The sequence below is a fragment of the Rhineura floridana genome, chromosome 5 (genome assembly GCF_030035675.1).
Source record: "Rhineura floridana isolate rRhiFlo1 chromosome 5, rRhiFlo1.hap2, whole genome shotgun sequence".
In the NCBI taxonomy this organism is placed as follows: Eukaryota; Metazoa; Chordata; class Lepidosauria; order Squamata; family Rhineuridae; genus Rhineura; species Rhineura floridana.
In genome coordinates, this window is record NC_084484.1 from 185,958,798 (window position 1) to 185,978,768 (window position 19,971).

Genomic DNA, 19,971 nt, shown 5'->3' on the forward strand with positions numbered 1-19,971 from the left:
TAAAAAAGCATCAGACAAATTCACAGAGGAAGAGAGAGGGATCTAGTAATAGGAACTCCAAGTAACAAGGCAGAGTTTCTCCGATTATAGGATGCTGGGGAGGGCTATCATCCTCAGGTGCTGCTTGCAGGCTTCCTGGAAGACTGGCACCTGACAGGCCGCTGTAAGTACAGGATGCTGGACTAGATGGGCCCCTGGCCTGACCCAACTGCAGCCAGGCTCCTCTTACATTCCCCACTGTGGGAAATCAAACAGTTAATGATTGCAAATATGGGCACAAGCCGCAATCATTCTGCGGGATTAATTTATGTGGCATATTGTTAGCTGATTGATTTCTGATTTTAAATATTTGTACAGTTTGGTTCTATGTTTATATATAATGTTGCAAACCGCTTTCAATTTTTTTTGTAGTGAATAGCAGGATATAAATATTTTTATAAATAAATACATGTAAACTACTTTGTGAGGTCTGCCTGAAAAGCAGTGTATAAATGTCTTAAATAAATAAATAATGCAACATTATGCATAGGAGCACATTGCACCTGGACTGGCTCTCATATGAAGAGATAGCAAAGGCTATGGTCCGAAGGCACATGAGGCCAGCTCCCTGCTGAAGCTAAGCAGGGTCAGGTCTGGCCAGTGCCTGGATGGGAGACTGCCTGGGAACCGTATGGAAGCCGCCTTGGGTTTCTATCATGAAAAGAAAGGCAGGGTATAAATGTAATAAATAAATAAAAATAAATAGATAAAATGCCACCGCTCTGGGCCAGCCAACGTTGCCTCTCTCATCCTTAGGCCTACATGGCAGCTACGAAGAATGTCACAGCAAAGAGGGGACCAGCCTGGCCCATCCATAAAGGAAGGGTAGCTGCAGGGAACTGACCTCTCCAGAAAGAACACTTCCACTGAACTAGTGCCCGAGGCTGCTTTCTTCCACTTCCCTCCCTGCCCCTTTTTCCTTTTGTGCCGTGTACTTTAGATTGTAAGCCCGAGGACAAGGACTGTCTCGTTGCTGATCATCATGAGCCACTCTGGCTCCCATTTTTCCTGAAGAACCTTTTAAAAAATGCTTAAAGAAACCAACCAACCAATCAACCATACCTGCACATCGCTTGCAGATGACAACACAGAGGTTAATGGAGCCCCAGTCAGGTTTGGGGGATCCACAATCGGCACAGAAGCAGTTTGCCTCCACTGACCAGATTCTCTCGGCCACTTCAAAGTTGGAGAGCGCCTCAGCGATAGAGTGTTGCATGGCCTCCACCCATTCCTCCTTCTCCTGGTCGGATTCTGCAACAAAGCTGGAAAAGAGGAGAGGGGGCTGCTCAGGGGATTGAGGGCTAGCCCCTATGCAATATCCAGGGGGGCATTTTGAGGTGGGAGGGCCAAGAGGAGGAATCTGAGGGTGGCACTGTGGGTTAAGAAGGTCAGAAGAGCCTGGCTGCTGGGCCAGGCCAAAAGGGGGAACCCTCTAGTCCAGCATCCTGTTCTCTCAGAAAACCAACCAATGCCTCCTCTGGGAAGCCCACAAAGGCAGGACAACAACGCAAAAACACTCTCCCAAAAGGTTCAAGCTCAGGATTCTTAATGTTTTAAATCCTGCTCTTCTGTGGACTATCTATTTAAAAGCATTTAGGAGCACTGCATGTTAGTTAACAAAACGGTTAGATCATTATGGAATGATGTTTCTTCACACAGTGCATAGTTTTATTTATTTATTATTATTTATTTGATTTATATCCCGCCCTTCCTCCCAGCAGGAGCCCAGGGCGGCAAACAGAAACGCTAAAAACACTTTAAAACACCATTAAAAGACCTTAAAATACATTAAAACAAAATGTTAAAAGCTTTAAAAACATCTTTTTTTAAAAAAACACGGTTAAAAACATATTATTAAAGAAAACATATTAAAAAGCAATTCCAACACAGACGCAGACTGGGATAGGTCTCAACTTAAAAGGCTTTTAAAAGAGGAAAGTCTTCAAAAGGCACCGAAAAGATAGCAGAGATGGCGCCTGCCTAATATTTAAGGGGAGGGAATTCCACAGGGTAGGTGCTGCCACACTAAAGGCCCAATTCCTATGTTGTGCAGAACGAACCTCCTGATAAGATGGTATCTGCAGGAGGCCCCCACCTGCAGAGCGCAGTGATCGACTGGGTATATAAGGGGTAAGACGGTCTTTCAGGTATCCTGGTTAATCTGTGGAATTCATTCCCTGAAACGCAGTTGAGGATTATTTATTCATTTATTAAATTTATATCCTGCCCTTTCTCCCAGAAGGAAACCTTCACGGAGGTAAGGCTACCAAATGACTACTAGCCATGATGGCAGAATGCTTCTGAATACCGGTGGCTGGAAACCGCAGGACGGGAGAGTGCTCTTGCACTTGGGCCCTCTTTTCAGGCTTCCCAGAAAGGGCATCTGGTTGGCTGAAGTGAGAAGAGGGTGTTGGACTAGACGGACCCCCTCTGGCATCATCCAGCAGGCTCTTCATATGTGGGATATTGATTTTTTTTCTGAGCCTTCAGAATAAACTGGGATAAAAACAAGAGTAATAGAGTAAAGAGAAAAGCTCAGCGGTGAGGTATGGAAGGATTCGTTTACCACCCCACATTGGAAACATGAAGGCAGCCCAAAACATGAAAGAGCGCCACTGCATTTATTGTTGATTTGTTTATCAATATACCACTTACTTGATAAAATAAGCAGTTTATTAACATAAAGAAAATTATTTAAAAAATACACCCACACGTATCGAATTGTTTTATTGTGCATTTTAATTAAAACATTAAAAACACCCATAATTAAAATGCACAGTAAAACAAGCCCTTTATAACAATTCAAACAGTTAATTATTATTATTATTTACTGAATTTATTAGTCGCCCATCTGAATGGCTATCCAGCTACTCTGGGTGACGTACAAAATAGGCATACAATACCTAGACATTAAAAATCTAAAAACAATGAAGATAAAATCTATCCCACCCCAAAAGCCTGCCTGAAGCAGCAGTGAAAACTGTTAGATGAAATGAGGAGGTCCAGGTCAGGGGAGCAGGGGGTGCATATCCATCTAAAGCGGTGTGCCTTCAAGAGCCGGCGGAATGCCAATGCAGATGGGGCCTCTCGTATTTCAGAATACAAGGTGGGGAGCAGAGGTACATCCATGCACAACAAATATGGAGTACACAGCAGTAAGCACACGGTCTTAAGAGCTGCATATATCTACCCAGCTCCCATATATCTACCCAGGCCATGAGTCCACCTAGCTCAGCACTGTCTTCTACACTGACCTGCAGCAACTCTCCCCGGAGATCAAACCTGGGACTTACATGTGCAAAGCAGGACCTCTGAGCTACAGCTCTTGTCAGAGACAGGATGCTTGAATTCCAGCTGCTGGAAACTGCAGGTGATGAGAGTGACGTTGCACCCAGGTCTAGTTTTTGGGGCTTCCTACTGGAGCATCTTCTTGGCCACAGTGAGAACAGGCTGCTGGATAAGGCGGGCCACTGGCCTCATCCAAAAGGCTCTTCTCATGTTCCCCCCTAAACGCAAGGGCTGGAAAAGACCCCCCGGAGCAGCCATTGTTACCTGAAGATCCGGTAGGGGGTTGTCAAATCAAAGCCCCTTCTGTCCACGTCCTTGACGTTCCCCACATTCATTTCAATGTAGGTGATCCCGATCTCCAGGCGGAATTCCTAAGACAAAGGATTGCGAGAGGCAGGGAAGTTAAGCCTTAACTTCATTCACAGCCTGTCCTGGATGTGAAACTGGTTGTATATACTAAACGGTTTTAACTGTTTTTAATCCATGAAATTGTTGACTGTTCCTTTTATTGCTCTGAGGTATTTTATTGAAGCAATTCATAAATGGAATTGTACAAACAAAACAAGCACGTTTTCTGTAGAGCTGGGCCCTGGCAGTGCTACACACTTTTAACACAAACACACCTCTGCGTTCTTGTAAAGGAACACTTTGTCCCCGGCCACCACCACGCACAGCTTGTTTTTAAAACCTCGCAGCTCCAGAAGGCCACACTTGTCCACGGAGTCGAAGGTGCTACTGGGCACCTGGAAGATGGACCCTCGGTCCAAACACCTTGACTTCTTCTCATCCACCATGTTCTGAAGGGCCTTCATCCATCCATTGCGATCCGCTGCAAAACACAGTCTGGGTTAGGCCAGCATTGGTACTTTTCTAAAAAGAAAAAGTAACAATACAATAATAATCTATTCTTTGACTGCACCACTTGAGTCTGAGGATGGGGGGAATCACATTCATAATGTTATCACTTTGGAGGAGGGAGAAATCCCTACACACAGAAAACTAGAATATCAGGGAGACGATTAGACTACAGAACTTCTCCCATATATATGCTAGTTTTCTTGATGGAGGAGCATTCAGCCATGTGCTCCCGCTAGTTCAAGCATGAAGTGGCACAGTCCATGAACAGTTTTACCACGTGGCTATTTTTCTATGGTGGCCCCAGGTCTTCTATACACACAAAGGTGTGTAGCAAGAGTGCCAAAGCCATTTTTGAGAGAAAAGCAGCTTCGGGGGAGAGGAGTTTAGAACAGAGGGGTGGCAGGGAGGCATTCTTAACACACTTTCTCTGGTCCAAACTGCCCCGTGGAGATCCAATTCTCCCATTCCCATAGGGTTCCAAATGTGTGTTTCTGTGTAAATGGTAGGCAGGGAAAGGATTAAGCATCCCCAACCCCACCCTCTGCGACTTCTCTATTCTATATTCCTGACTCCCAAAGCTACTTTTCCTCTTAAAAGCAGAGCATTGGGATTCTCCGTGGGTGCACACACGAACATACACACAGAGCTAGCTCCTAGGACTGCAGTGTAGATAGCGCCTGAGAGACACATCCTAGGGCAGCTACATGTGAGGGGAACAAATGCATTTTTATACATTAGCCACTGTTTTACCCACTAATATTCTCACGTGTGACACAAGGGCTTCATACTTATAACTTGCATTTCTGTGTGACATAGTTATGGCATGTATTTATACAGCAAGCTTCCTGATGGCATGTGATTGAAAGAAAAATTTACACAAGCACGGCCATGGTTAATCTGTTGCGACCCACCCTAGGATCTGCTGGTGAAGGGCAGGTAATAAATAAATGTATTACTGTGATTATTCTGATTGCTACTACATCTAGCTGGCCCTTAGATCACAGAACAGCAGAACTGGAAGGAGCCTGTAAGGCCATCAAGTCCAACCCCCTGCTCAATGCAGGAATCCAAATTAAAGCATAAAACATTTAACATGAGCAAACCAAGCTTCTGAAGTTGGTATTACTTCTACACAATACAGAAAGCCACAAATGAACATTCAAGTTTGGAACCTGTTACTTAATAGGCCTTCAAGTAAGAGGAACCATCACTGTGGTATAATCATTGCCAGTTTAATTCCACCTTTTTGTTGGCGTGTGCGTATAGAGATCATACAAGGAAGAAATCCAAGTGTCGCATAGAACAGTAAATAAGCCAGGCCAGGCAAGTTTCTTGTAAGAGTCTTTACTTAGCAAAAGACATTAGACACAGTTCTCTCCACAAATGACTTATTCCCCCACACTGAGCTTTTGCAAGAATCCCTCCTTATCTGCTTGCCAGCCAGCTGCTGACCTTGGCAACCTGGCGCTCTGTTCTTCCAGCTTAACCCTTCTGCTTCAGGTTTCACTCTCTCTGCTAAAAACCCTGTCTGTGAGTCTCACAGCATGCTTCACTGACCAACAGCCCCCACCTGAGACTCACAGATTACATAACTTCATTGTTCATTATTTATACACTCTTAACTTTTCATTACAATACATATCAGTACATGGTTTGTTTCCTTACAGTTTCTATTTACATTTTCAGTTCAGTTCTTGTTTCTTTATTACTTTATTCACACAGGTTTTACAGAGTCATGTTTGTTCACTTTTATTTGATAACACATTTATATTTCATTCCTCAATACAAAACTTCCACATGAGATCCATTGTTTCTTTATCTATTGGTCCTTCTTTTTCCCATTCTACAGGATATTCATCTGTCTCATTATTTTTATGTGTAACATTAAAGGTGAATCTCTGAGGTGGTTGTCCTTTTGTTTTTCTTTCTGATCTTCTAACATTATCTATTTCCATTTCTTCCTCACTCTCAATTTTACTTGGACCTGCACCTGTGTCTGCACTTGTACTTGGCACTTCTGTATCTTGCATTGCCATGTCTTCACTTCTCAGTCTTTTTACAGTACGTTTGCCTCTGTGTATTAGATCAGTCAATGCAGTTCTTAATGGAATTTGCTGCCCAAAAGGAACATCTGCTGCTTCCTGCTTGCTTGCACCCTCAAGTATCACTGTTTGACTGTCTCTCCAAGGTTTATCTATCACCTTTATGCTTCTGCTTAACACTAATTGTTGTTTCTCAGGCAACCAAACTCTACAATATGAATTCTGAAATCCCAAAATGCGTCCTGCCTGAGCTCTTGAGCCTAATTTACCATGCCTTTTCTGTTTTGCAATATGTACCCAGCATTTTGCCCCAAAACGCTCTATGTGTTTCACCCTGGGCTTTCTTCCAGTCAGTTTCTCATAGGGAGACATGCCTATCACTCTGTGCACAAGACGGTTCTGAATGTATGTAGTGTACAGAATACATTCACCCCAATAAGTGTTATTCATATCAGCATCTGCTAGCATGGCTCTCATTGAATCCTGCAGTGACCGGTTCCTCCTCTCTGCAGTTCCGTTGGAGGATGGGCTGAAGGGAGCAGTGAGACTCTGTATTATTCCCTTCTTTTCCAAATATGTTTTAAATGAATTACTGGTAAATTCCCCACCTTGATCTGATTTGATATTTTTGATAACAACCCCATATTGTGTCTCTGTCCTCTGTATAAATGCCTTTAATTTCTCTTCTGCTTCACTTTTCTTTTTCAATAAGAATACATGTGTAAATCTGGAAAAATCATCCACAATCACTAAATAAAACCTTGCTCCACCTTTTGAGCACTGGAAAGGTCCAGCCAAATCCACATGTATGAGCTGATAGGGTTTAGTGGTCGTGCTTTCACAGCTCTTATTTACAGGAGTCACAGTCATTTTTGTTTTATAGCATACCTCACATTCATCCACACGCTCACAATGTGTTAATTCCAAATCTTGACTATGTTTTGGGGTGTTTTTCACTTTTTCATAATGTGCGTGTGCCAATCTTCTGTGCCATTCATGTAAACAATTTTCATGTTTATTTTTATTTACTCCTATCCAGGCACACGTGGGTTTATCAAGCTTGCACTCAACCATAAACATTTGGTTCTGTAATTTCCCTTGCATACATATTTCACCATCCTTTCTCACAAAACATCTATCCCCTTCAAATGTAATTTTACAACCTATTTGAGCCAATTTTCTTACTGATAGAATGTTATATTTTAAACCAGAAACCAATAACACATCTGTCAATATAGTTCCCAAATTACTCAACCTGAGCGTGCCTTTTGCAATTGCGTCCTGAGCCGATCCGTCAGCCAGATAAATCTTCTCCTGCACTGGCTTTGAAGTGTAAAATAAACTAGAGTCTGTGATCAGGCAATTAGACGCTCCGCTGTCGAGAAGCCACTTAGAGTTAATGAGTTTATTGTCCTCCTTAGTAACAAAGTTCACGCTTGTTCTCTGACTTCCAAAGTCCCTGTTATTTCTCTTCTTACTTAAACAATGTCTCTGTATATGTCCACGGGACCCACAAAAATAACATATTTTATTCTCTTGCCTGTTTCTTTGATATTGTTGTTGTTGTACAGCCACAGTCTCTTTTAACTCTGTTTTCTTATTCTCTTCTCTTCTATTCCACTCTTGTTGAAGTTTCTGTTCTACAAAGTCCAAATTTAGGTTTCCGTCTGGTAAACTTTCCAGGCTAGAGACCATGACGTCCCATTTTTGATCAAATGAAGATAACAATATATAGACCATCTGAATGTAACTATGATGCACTCCTCTATCTTGCAGCTCAGCATTTAATCTACGAAATTCAGCCAGATGCTCTGTCATAGTCACTTCATCTGTAAAACGCATCTGATAAAGTTTCCGTGCTAAACACAGCCTGCTCCCTGCAGTTTGCTGCACATGAGCGGCTCTTAGCTTCTCCCACATCTGATTAGCTGTCGGCTCATTACTCACCAGCAACAGTTGTAAATCAGACAGCCCCAGAGTAATAAAAGCCTTCGCTTTCTCATCTTTCTTCAACCACGCTGCTGAAGGAGCTGCCGGAGGGGGGGTTTCTACGACATCATTCAAATCTTCTTTAATCAGAACTGCTCTCATTCTCCACTTCCAGCTGGAGTAGTTTACAGCATTCAGTCTCTCCATCGGCATCCCGGATGACAGGTTTACAGCCATGTTGCCCACTCTTACTTGCCTCTTTCTTGCACTTTCGTTTCTCTCTGCAACAACGTCAACGCCAACGACTCTCGAACCCGTTACCTTGTATGATAAGCTGGGCCCATAACCCCTGTTGGCGTGTGCGTATAGAGATCATACAAGGAAGAAATCCAAGTGTCGCATAGAACAGTAAATAAGCCAGGCCAGGCAAGTTTCTTGTAAGAGTCTTTACTTAGCAAAAGACATTAGACACAGTTCTCTCCACAAACGACTTATTCCCCCACACTGAGCTTTTGCAAGAATCCCTCCTTATCTGCTTGCCAGCCATCTGCTGACCTTGGCAACCTGGCGCTCTGTTCTTCCAGCTTAACCCTTCTGCTTCAGGTTTCACTCTCTCTGCTAAAAACCCTGTCTGTGAGTCTCACAGCATGCTTCACTGACCAACACTTTTATCCTACACCACTACCCCCCTCCAAAAGTGACTGCTTTAGGTAAAAAACTGCAACACTGTAAATAAGCATCTAATGGCACACACAGTATGTTACCACTCCCCACACTGGAAGCCACTCATGCCACCATTCATACAAGACACACAATTTAACAGCCTAATTGTCACAGTGTATACCTAAAAGATTTATATTGGAGTTATAAGGATGCGGAGAAGCTGTGAGTCAAGGGACTCCTGGGCAACCATATTACACAACAGCAAGCCTCCCTCGGCCAGCGTTTCGGAGGTTTTTACCACCCAACCCTCAACTGCAGAGCAAACGCGTGCCACCCTCCCACCTAGAGAACCCGAGCTCAGAGTTGACCCAGAGCTGGGAGAGGAGTCTCACCTACCATCACTCTCGGCCCGGAAGGTGAAAGTCCGATTGTTTGTGACCACCTCAAATTTCTGGTCCCCAATACTAGCCACACGGGTTATAGATGACACAGGGATCAGACGTTTGGAATAAACATCCTGCAAAGCATGAGAACACACATTTAAAAGAGAGAGAAGTTGACCAACAGAACGCAGAGATGCTCACACACACACACACACACACACACACACACACACACACAGCTTACAGAGAGCCTTTCTAACATGATCAGTAGCCTCAAATGAGGCATGCATTAAAAGGATGCACTACATCAAACTGCATGTGGAGAGCAACACAATGGGAAATAAGGGAGGGAGGAGAACGGGGCAAGCCAGTGCCGGCAGCTGGCTCCATTTCACTTGGAATGCGCTCCAGGTTTTAGTCTGAACTTTCAAGGACCTGCCTCTTAGACAGCTCCTTGAAAGTGCGGCCTAAAACCTGGAGTGGACTCCACTGTCCAACTGACACAGAGCCATCAGCCGCCACTGGGGCAAGCTGTTGGGGGGACGCAGACGGTCCCGAGTTCAATTCCTGGCATCTACAGGCAGGGCTGCGAGAGAACCCTGTCTGAAAGCCACGGAGAGCCGGTGCCAGTCAGTGTGCCCAATACTGAGCACGACTCTGTATTCCCAATATTGAGTGTTCCGGCTCCGTATAAGGTAGCTTCCTCTGTGCAGGTTAGAGCAGCCTTGGCCAACCTGCCGCACTTCAGATGTGTTGGCCTACAACTCCCATCAGCCCTAGGATGCATCGGCTGGCAAACTTAGGAAGCTGCGAGTCAGACCACTGGCCCATTTGCCTCAGTATCGTCTACATCGATTAGCAGTGGACCTCTGGGATTTCAGACAGGAGTTTCCCCTAGCTCTACCTGGAGCTGTCAGGGACTGACACCTGAGGCCTTCTGCAAACAGAGCAGGCGCTCTAACCCCGAGGCTGGCATAGCGAAGGCTGAGTTAAGGCAGGGAACTTGAGATGCATGCAGAATAAAAAATTTGGAACCAAAGAAACCTCTTCCTAACTGCCTTGAATGATGACAATACGCAAACACTTTACACCCTCCTCCGGGTGCCTACTCCAAGGGAAGCTGGGAGGCTGGCAACAAGGGAGAGGGCCTTCTCAGTGGTGGCCCCCAAATTATGGAATGATCTCTCTGACGAGGTGTGCCTAGTGCCAACACCGATATCTTTTCAGCGCCAGGTCAAGACTTTCCTCTTCTCCCAGGCATTATAGCATGTGTTTTTAAATTGTTTTTAAATGTTTTAAAATTCCGTTTTTAAATCGTTTTTTGTGTTTTAAAATTTGTATATCTGTTTTTAATGTTTTTAATTGCTGTAAACCACCCAGAAAGCTTTGGCTACGGGGAGGTATATAAATGTAATAAATAAATAAATAAATAAATTTCCACTGAACCAAAAAAACAGGTTAAAGACTAATGTACTTGTTAAAAAATCATACGGAAAACAAAGTGCATGATAACAAAATCATGACAACTGAAAACGAACCGCATGCGCTCCCAAAACCTCAACATTGAAAAAAACTGTAATTCAAAGAATGTAACCAAACCCACAACCAAGCGCATTTCAACACAAAGTCTTCTTCAGGGGTCTCTCAATTTTGACTTGAATAAGAATGCAATCTGAACGACGCAAACCCAATTTTATGAATATATTTGTAGTTGTTCTGTGCCTTCAAGTCGATTACGACTAATGGCAACCCTATGAATCAGCGACCTCCAAGAGCATCATGAAAACCACCCTGTTCAGATCTTGTAAGTCCAGGTCTGTGGCTTCCTTTATGGAATCAATCCATCTTGTTTGGCCTTCTTCTTTTTCTACTCCCTTCTGTTTTTCCCAGCATTATTGTCCTTTCTAGTGAATCATGTCTTCTCATGATGTGTCCAAAGTAGGATAAGCTCAGTTTTGTCATTTTAGCTTCCAGTGACACTTCTGGTTTAATTTGTTCTAACACCCAATTATTTGTCTTTTTCGCAGTCCATGGTATTCATAAGAACATAAGAACATAAGAAGAGCCTGCTGGATCAGGCCAGTGGCCCATCTAGTCCAGCATCCTGTTCTCACAGTGGCCAACCAGGTGCCTGGGGGAAGCCCGCAAGCAGGACCCGAGGGCAAGAACACTCTCCCCTCCTGAGGCTTCCGGCAACTGGTTTTCAGAAGCATGCTGCCTCTGACTAGGGTGGCAGAGCACAGCCATCATGGCTAGTAGCCATTGATAGCCCTGTCCTCCATGAATTTGTCTAATCTTCTTTTAAAGCCATCCAAGCTGGTGGCCATTACTGCATCTTGTGGGAGCAAATTCCATAGTTGAACTATGCGCTGAGTAAAGAAGTACTTCCTTTTGTCTGTCCTGAATCTTCCAACATTCAGCTTCTTTGAATGTCCACGAGTTCTAGTATTATGAGAGAGGGAGAAGAACTTTTCTCTATCCACTTTCTCAATGCCATGCATAATTTTATACACTTCTATCATGTCTCCTCTGACCCCCCTTTTCTCTAAACTAAAAAGCCCCAAATGCTGCAACCTTTCCTCGTAAGGGAGTCGCTCCATTCCCTTGATCATTCTGGTTGCCCTCTTCTGAACCTTTTCCAACTCTAGAATATCCTTTTTGAGATGAGGCGACCAGAACTGTACACAGTATTCCAAATGCGGCCGCACCATAGATTTATACAACGGCATTATGATATCGGCTGTTTTATTTTCAATACCTTTCCTAATTATCCCTAGCATGGAATTTGCCTTTTTCACAGCTGCCGCACACTGGGTCGACATTTTCATCGTGCTGTCCACTACAACCCCGAGGTCTCTCTCCTGGTCGGTCAACCCCAGTTCAGACCCCATGAGCGTATATGTGAAATTAAGATTTTTTGCTCCAATATGCATAATTTTACACTTGTTTATACTGAATTGCATTTGCCATTTTTCCGCCCATTCACTCAGTTTGGAGAGGTCTTTTTGGAGCTCTTCACAATCCCTTTTTGTTTTAACAACCCTGAACAATTTAGTGTCGTCAGCAAACTTGGCCACTTCACTGCTCACTCCTAATTCTAGGTCATTAATGAACAAGTTGAAAAGTACAGGTCTCAATACCGATCCTTGAGGGACTCCACTTTCTACAGCCCTCCATTGGGAGAACTGTCCATTTATTCCTACTCTCTGCTTTCTGCTTCTTAACCAATTCCTTATCCACAAGAGGACCTCTCCTCTTATTCCATGACTGCTAAGCTTCCTCAGAAGTCTTTGGTGAGGTACCTTGTCAAACGCTTTTTGAAAGTCTAAGTACACTATGTCCACTGGATCACCTCTATCTATATGCTTGTTGACACTCTCAAAGAATTCTAATAGGTTACTGAGACAGGACTTTCCCTTACAGAAGCCATGCTGGCTCTGCTTCAGCAAGGCTTGTTCTTCTATGTGCTTAGTTAATCTAGCTTTAATCATACTTTCTACCAGTTTTCCAGGGACAGAAGTTAAGCTAACTGGCCTGTAATTTCCGGGATCCCCTCTGGATCCCTTTTTGAAGATTGGCGTTACATTTGCCACTTTCCAGTCCTCAGGCACGGAGGAGGACCCAAGGGACAAGTTACATATTTTAGTTAGCAGATCAGCAATTTCACCTTTGAGTTCTTTGAGAACTCTTGGGTGGATGCCATCCGGACCCGGTGATTTGTCAGTTTTTATATTGCCCATTAAGCTTAGAACTTCCTCTCTCGTTACCACTATTTGTCTCAGTTCCTCAGAATCCCTTCCTGCAAATGTTAGTTCAGGTTCAGGGATCTGCCCTATATCTTCCACTGTGAAGACAGATGCAAAGAATTCATTTAGCTTCTCTGCAATCTCCTTATCGTTCTTTAGTACACCTTTGACTCCCTTATCATCCAAGGGTCCAATCGTCTCCCTAGATGGTCTCCTGCTTTGAATGTATTTATAGAATTTTTTGTTGTTGGTTTTTATGTTCTTAGCAATGTGCTCCTCAAATTCTTTTTTAGCATCCCTTATTGTCTTCTTGCATTTCTTTTGCCAGAGTTTGTGTTCTTTTTTATTTTCTTCATTCGGACAAGACTTCCATTTTTTGAAGGAAGACTTTTTGCCTCTAAGAGCTTCCTTGACTTTGCTCATTAACCATGCTGGCATCTTCTTGGCCCTGGCGGTACCTTTTCTGATCTGCGGTATGCACTCCAGTTGAGCTTCTAATAGAGTGTTTTTAAACAACTTCCAAGCATTTTCGAGTGATGTGACCCTCTGGACTTTGTTTTTCAGCTTTCTTTTTACCAATCCCCTCATTTTTGTGAAGTTTCCTCTTTTGAAGTCAAATGTGACCGTGTTGGATTTTCTTGGCAATTGGCCAGTTACATGTATGTTTAACTTAATAGCACTGTGGTCACTGCTCCCAATCGGTTCAACAACACTTACATCTCGCACCAGGTCCCGGTCCCCACTCAGGATTAAGTCCAGGGTTGCCGTCCCTCTGGTCGGTTCCATGACCAACTGGTCTAGGGAATAGTCATTTAGAATATCTAGAAACTTTGCTTCTTTGTCATGACTGGAACACATATGCAGCTAGTCTATGTCCGGGTAGTTGAAGTCACCCATTACTACCACATTTCCTAGTTTGGATGCTTCCTCAATTTCGTATCTCATCTCAAGGTCTCCCTGAGCATCTTGATCAGGGGGACGATAGATCGTTCCCAATATTAAGTCCCTCCTGGGGCACGGTATCACCACCCACAACGATTCTGTGGTGGAGTCTGCCTCTTTTGGGGTTTCGAGCTTGCTGGATTCAATGCCTTCTTTCACGTATAGAGCGACTCCGCCACCAATACGTCCTTCCCTGTCCTTCCGATATAGTTTATATCCAGGGATAACCGTATCCCACTGGTTTTCTCCATTCCACCAGGTCTCCGTTATGCTCATTATATCAATGCTCTCCTCTAAGACCAAGCACTCCAGTCTCCCATCTTGGTTCGCAGGCTCCTAGCATTAGCGTACAGGCACTTGTAAGCAGTGTCTCTCTTCAAGTGTCTTTGGCACTTGTGGTTAGGCCTGTGGTAATTTTGCTCTTCTGAATTTATATATCCTGTGCCCCTGCTCTCACAATGCCTACTTCTAGGCCTACCCCTTTTAAAAGTTCATCATTTCTTTGGTTTTTATCCCAGGGGGGAGGTTTATTCCAAACCGGACCTTTCTCAGCTCCTGTCGGGTTTCCCCCCTCAGTCAGTTTAAAAGCTGCTCTGCCACCTTTTTAATTTTAAGTGCCAGCAGTCTGGTTCCATTCTGGTTCAAGTGGAGCCCGTCCCTTTTGTACAGGCCCGGCTTGTCCCAAAATGTTCCCCAGTGCCTAACAAATCCGAACCCTTCCACCCGACACTATCGTCTCATCCACGCATTGAGACTGCGAAGCTGGGCCTGTCTGGCTGGTCCTGCGCGTGGAACTGGTAGCATTTCAGAGAAAGCCACCTTGGAGGTCCTGGCTTTCAGCATCCTACCTAGCAACCTAAATTTTGCTTCCAGGACCTCACGGCTGCATTTCCCCATGTCGTTGGTGCCAACGTGCACCACGACCACTGACTCCTTCCCAGCACTGTCTACCAAACTATCTAAACGACGGGCGATATCCGCAACCTTCGCACCAGGCAGGCAAAACACCTTGCGGTCTACACGCCCATCACACACCCCACTGTCTATGTTCCTAATGATCGAATTACCCACTACAAGGATCCCTCCACCCCCTGGAGATATATCCTCGGCACGAGAGGATAGCTGCTCATCCCCCAAGGAATGGGTCCCTTCTAAGGGATCATTTCCCTCTTCCTCAGCTGGATGCTCTCCTTCCCCGAGACCATCGTTCTCCATGATAGCAGGAGAGCTATCATCGTTGGAGTGGGACACAGCTATAACGTCCCTGAAGGCCTCCTCCACACACCTCTCTGCCTCTCTCAGCTTTTCCAGGTCCGCCACCTTGGCCTCAAGGAAATGAAGTCGTTCCCGGAGAGCCAGGAGCTCATTGCACCGAGAGCACACCCACGACTTCTGTCCAACAGGTAGATAGTCGTACATGCTGCAGGCGGTGCAAAACACTGGAAAGCCCCCACACCCCTGCTGGCTTCTTACCTGCATAGTTTTGTTTAAGGTTTATTACGTCAATGGGTTGGAGACTGCGGTTTAGTTGAGGTCAGGGAACAGATGGGCAGAGTGGGGGGCCCTGGCCTCCTCGCCCTGCTGCCGAACTCGCTCTGCTGCTTAACTCGCCTTGACGCTTCGTCAGCTGGGGCTCCCTCTAGCTCGCAAAGCTCTCCTCTAACACCTCATTTCAAAGGAGCTGATTTTTCTTTTATCTTAGCACCCTTAAAAACTACCATCCCCAGAATTCTTTGGGGGAAGCCAACGCTGTTTAAAGTGCTATGATGTCTTCCCATTATATTTGGATTCATAAAATTGTGTATATATTAACTGAGCTGAATGCACCAAGTTGAGGGAAGGATTTAAGGAGGAGGAGCAGGAGGAGGGGCACGGGGTCCTGAGTGATGAGAGAGGCAAATGCCTCCATCAGATTCCTCACACACACACACACAGAGAGCTCACCTTTTCACTATCAAAGTATCGGAGGTAGTTGCTATCCAGTTTCACCCAGCGCTTCTGGTAGATATAGGACCTGGAGCCGGAAAACACTGTTAACTGCGGCGCCCTGTGGGTCAGCAGGGTGGTCCTTATGAGAGCACAAAGGGGGTAAAAGCAGGGGGTCAACAATGGGCAGAACTCAGATTTTCTCCAACCCAGGACTAGACTTGTATCAGCATCTTAATAAAATTGGGGCCACAGCCTTCACCATCCTGGTGCCCTCTGGATGTCTTGGACTACAACTCCCATCAGCCCCAGCTAGCGTGCTGGGAGTTGTAGTCCAAAACATCCAGAGGGATTATAGGGGATTGGTTTTTTGGGGAGGGGGGTGCACAGGTTTAGAAGAAGGTTTGCTCTCACCCTTGGGGAGGGTTCTTGTCCAGCCACCCCGCTTTGATGACAGGTGCAAGTTGAGACGATGGGTCCGTCCTGTCCATTCCGTCACTGTGGAGGCTCAACATGTCAAAGGGCAGAGCACTGCTGGGGCAGGAGAAGTTCAGCCCACAGTCATTCCGGTAGTTGCTGCTGCTGCTGTGGAAACAGAACACAAAATGGAGATGGAACGGTGTGTGGGGTGGGGGAGGGAGGGAGAATCCTTTAAAAAGCAGCTACAGACATCTGCGGGGCCTGTGCAGCAGGAAGTGGTAGCTGGTGATTCACGCAAGCTCCCAGTTCCCAAGAACTCTAGCTTCCATTCCTGATGTGGATGTCAAGAATAGCTAACTTTGGTCAAGCTGAAATGGGTCAACCAGAGAGAATTCTGGGAGCCTGTGGTTCCCTAGGACTTCCTACTGGGGGAGATCCGAGGCTCAGTGTCAGATAGACAATTTGCAACCTTGTAACTGAACCTTAGCTGTTATCCCTTATCAGCTTCCGGAGATTAAAAGTCAGGAAGAGGGGGTGTTGCAGATCAGGACCCCTGAGTGATGCTGTCTAGCTCCCTTATCTTCAAAGGCTTTAAAGGAGTGGATCCCGGCAGGGGTGGAATATGGTTGTCTCCCTCCTCCTTGTTGACCGATAAACTCCATAAAAATGAAGGATGTTCCTTCAGTCTTTGTTCCCTATTTCCATCTACCTCGCCTGACGTTTGACAGAGAAAAGCCGACTGGGAACCAGGCAATTCTACTGTAAGTATAGTATCTTAGCTTACATAGATCTTTGTTATATTCTTTTGTCTGTATTGAACCTGTCACCTTTGTTATTGCCAATGTACCTTGTGTAACCTGTCTGAGGGTTATTAGCTTTAAGGAAACAAACTACTGCTCTCACTTTTGTATATACCATCTTATTTACTTTTAAATAAACTATCCTTCTATAAATGGCTCTTATTGGCTTGGAACTAAGGATTCTAAATCTAGTCCTTGACTGCCGAACCCGACTGATTACCATTGGTTAATGAGGGTTAATCCCTTTAGAATTCACGCAGCTCTCTGAGGTCCCCTTCCTCAGAGAAAGGAACCAGGAAGAGGGGTGGTGGCAGTACTATGGTGAAAATACTCCTGAAGGAGGGAGGGCTGTGCCTGGGAAGCAGAGACCCAAAGGAGTTGGGACTGTTCTCGGAAGCAAAGAACCCCCCTTGGGGTACTGAGGGCAAGGGACCGCAGGGGGACAATTCTTTGACAGTGGAGGGCACAAGTTACCAGGCCTCACTGTTGCTGAAGGAAAACCTAGAAACAAGGGCAACTTCCTCTAATGACAAGAACCACTGGGCTGGAAGGAACAAGATAGTAACCGAAGGGACTTTTAAAAAAGCAGTACACCTAGCCTTCACCTTCAATCAAAACTAAACCGGAGCATGCATAATTGCATATACCAGCATTCACCCCCTGTTGACCTTTCCTCCCCCAAGTTATGTGTTGAAAATTTAGACAGAAATGTAGGCTCCTTGAAGGCTGGAATCCAGTCATTTTCGCTCATGTTAATCGGTATTACTGTGGCTGGCAGATCATATGAATGTCTTATCCAGAGTCACCTCACTGCCCCGTCTCACCCAGCACAGGCTATTCCAGCTTGCAGCACATCACCCTAGGGATTTCGGCAAGTGATCTTTCCCGGACCTGATACCCAAGATCCTGTTTGTTAGGGACAAATGAATGAAGCAGGGACTTTTTTGTATGCAGTGGCTGTGCTTTGCTTCTGAGCTACAGTGCCCTGGCCCAGTCACTGGTCAACAGTCCAAAGTGGTGGGCTGATGGGAGTGAACAGCTAGGAAACAGAGGGGAATCTTTCAGTTTGAAAGGGGTGCCTACCAGAAGTGAGGCTGTCACTTACATCGCAGTGAGGAGAGAGACTGTGGCCTTCCAGGTGTAGCGGGGCTCCAATTCACATCAGCCCCAGCCAGCAAGCCCAGTCGTCAGGAATGATGGCTCTAAGGTTAGCCACCCTGACCTACATCACCATGCCAGCCCCAGATGCAAGCGTGAGTGAGTGAGAAAGAGGAAGACAGACAGACCATGATTTGCAGTCTGGAAGAAACAGAGGCTGCTTTCACACATGGGGCTGACTGCGTTAGTTTAACAGATTAAGAAGGTAGCGCTTCTGTCCCGATTTCTAAAATCCCTTTCACACTGCAGTAGCTGTTGCGTTAAGAACAGCAGCTTTTTCAGCCTATACCGGCATTTTGCGCAACCGTCTATCACACGGCTTGTTTTCGTCCCTCACCCGTGCATACTGTTCATCACGGTGTAGGAGGTCTAAGATCTCGCCCCGTCGCCACGAAAGCCCTCTCCCTTTAGGATCTGACTGTTTAAATTGTTTTCGTTGTATCAAGACAGCAGTATGTGTGTGAAATGCTGCTGCTATCTCCACCGATGCCACAATACCGGTACAACATTCATCAGGCAAAAAAAAAACCCCACGCAACTAAAGGGCAGAAACGCACTGCATGCTGGGATGCCTGTCACACGAGCAGCTGCACCTAGCAATAAACTCCTGCAATCTTCCGGGTTCCCAGCCTTGCTAACGGATTATTTCTGGCATCATTTATCACAGAAATTAGCACTAAACTTCCATTACATTCCACTAGAATTCTGGAGCTAGCTTGTGCGTCGTGTGAAAGATCAAACATAATGCGCAAATTACCAGGTAAGAAATCGTCAGAATAACGGAATAAAGCGCAGTGTGAAAGCAGCCAGACACAGGTAGCCAGACGCAGCTTGGAACACAGGACGCATCCCAGTACTGAGTATTGTCAACACTGACTGGCAACAGCTCTACCAATGAGTGACGGCCCTTCCCCTGTTTGTTGTCTGAAGGCTCTCTGTGGGTCCTGGCCTGCCTGCCTCTCTGGAAATCTGATGTAGGGTACTAGATCTGTCACACCTGCGTCTCCCCTTCATTTATGCTGCGCTTTTATATTCTTAAATAAAGCAAGTATTACAAAAATGCCACAAGCCTCAAGCTCTTTCCGATCAAAAGGAAGCCTAACCCGGGTTGCACAGCCCTTGGAACGTCATCTAATAACCTAAGCAAAAGGAGATGGACTGCCTCCAAGTGGATCCCGACTTATGGCGACACTACAAATATGGTTTTCATGGGAAGCGGTATTCAGAGGGGGTTTACCATTGCCTCCCTCTGAAGCTGAGAGGCAGTGACTGGCCCAAGGTCACCCGGTGAGCTTCATGGCTGTGTGGGTTTCGAACCCTGGTCTCCAAGGTTGTAGTCCTAGGATAGGTAAAACTGACCATGGGGGGGGTGGAGGGGAGGGGGAAGGAGGAGGGGGAAGGAGGGGATTGGAAGGGGAGGGGGGAGGGGAAGGGAGGGGAGGAGTGAAGGAAGGGAGAGGGAAGGGGCAAGAGGGAGGGGAGGAGTGAAGGAAGGGAGAGGGAAGGGGCAAGAGGGAGGGGATAGGAGGGAGGCGAGGAGGGCAGATTTGATCATTTGCATGCTTTTTCAGTTGAGTGGGATTTACTCCTGTGCAATCATGGCTAGGATGGGTGAAACTTGACCTAGGGAAGGGGCGAGGGGAGGAGGAGGGGAAGGGGAGGGGATTGGGTGGGTGGGCACTGAGCAGAGGAATCACCTTTCCTTTCCCCCTCCTGATTTTGTCCTCACAACAACCCTGTGAGGTAGGTTAGGCTGAGAGGCAGTTACTGGCCCAAG

At 45.7% G+C, this 19,971-nt stretch overlaps 1 protein-coding gene across 11 annotated transcripts in view; it reads right to left on the minus strand.

The window, feature by feature from the left end:
* The window catches only part of ARAP1 (ArfGAP with RhoGAP domain, ankyrin repeat and PH domain 1), a 185,498-nt gene that overhangs the window by 65,950 nt on the left and 99,577 nt on the right, over positions 1 to 19,971 (minus strand). For 9 of the 11 annotated variants that reach the window (XM_061629148.1, XM_061629146.1, XM_061629151.1 and 6 more), the window contains 6 exons: positions 16,231 to 16,401; positions 15,835 to 15,958; positions 9,216 to 9,336; positions 3,951 to 4,156; positions 3,592 to 3,698; positions 1,102 to 1,301 (listed from right to left, as the gene is read on the minus strand). In XM_061629148.1, the coding sequence (XP_061485132.1) occupies positions 1,102 to 1,301; positions 3,592 to 3,698; positions 3,951 to 4,156; positions 9,216 to 9,336; positions 15,835 to 15,958; positions 16,231 to 16,401 (929 nt within the window). The remainder of the gene's footprint in view (positions 1 to 1,101; positions 1,302 to 3,591; positions 3,699 to 3,950; positions 4,157 to 9,215; positions 9,337 to 15,834; positions 15,959 to 16,230; positions 16,402 to 19,971) is intronic. The other 2 variants (XM_061629149.1, XM_061629150.1) reach the window with 2 other exon arrangements.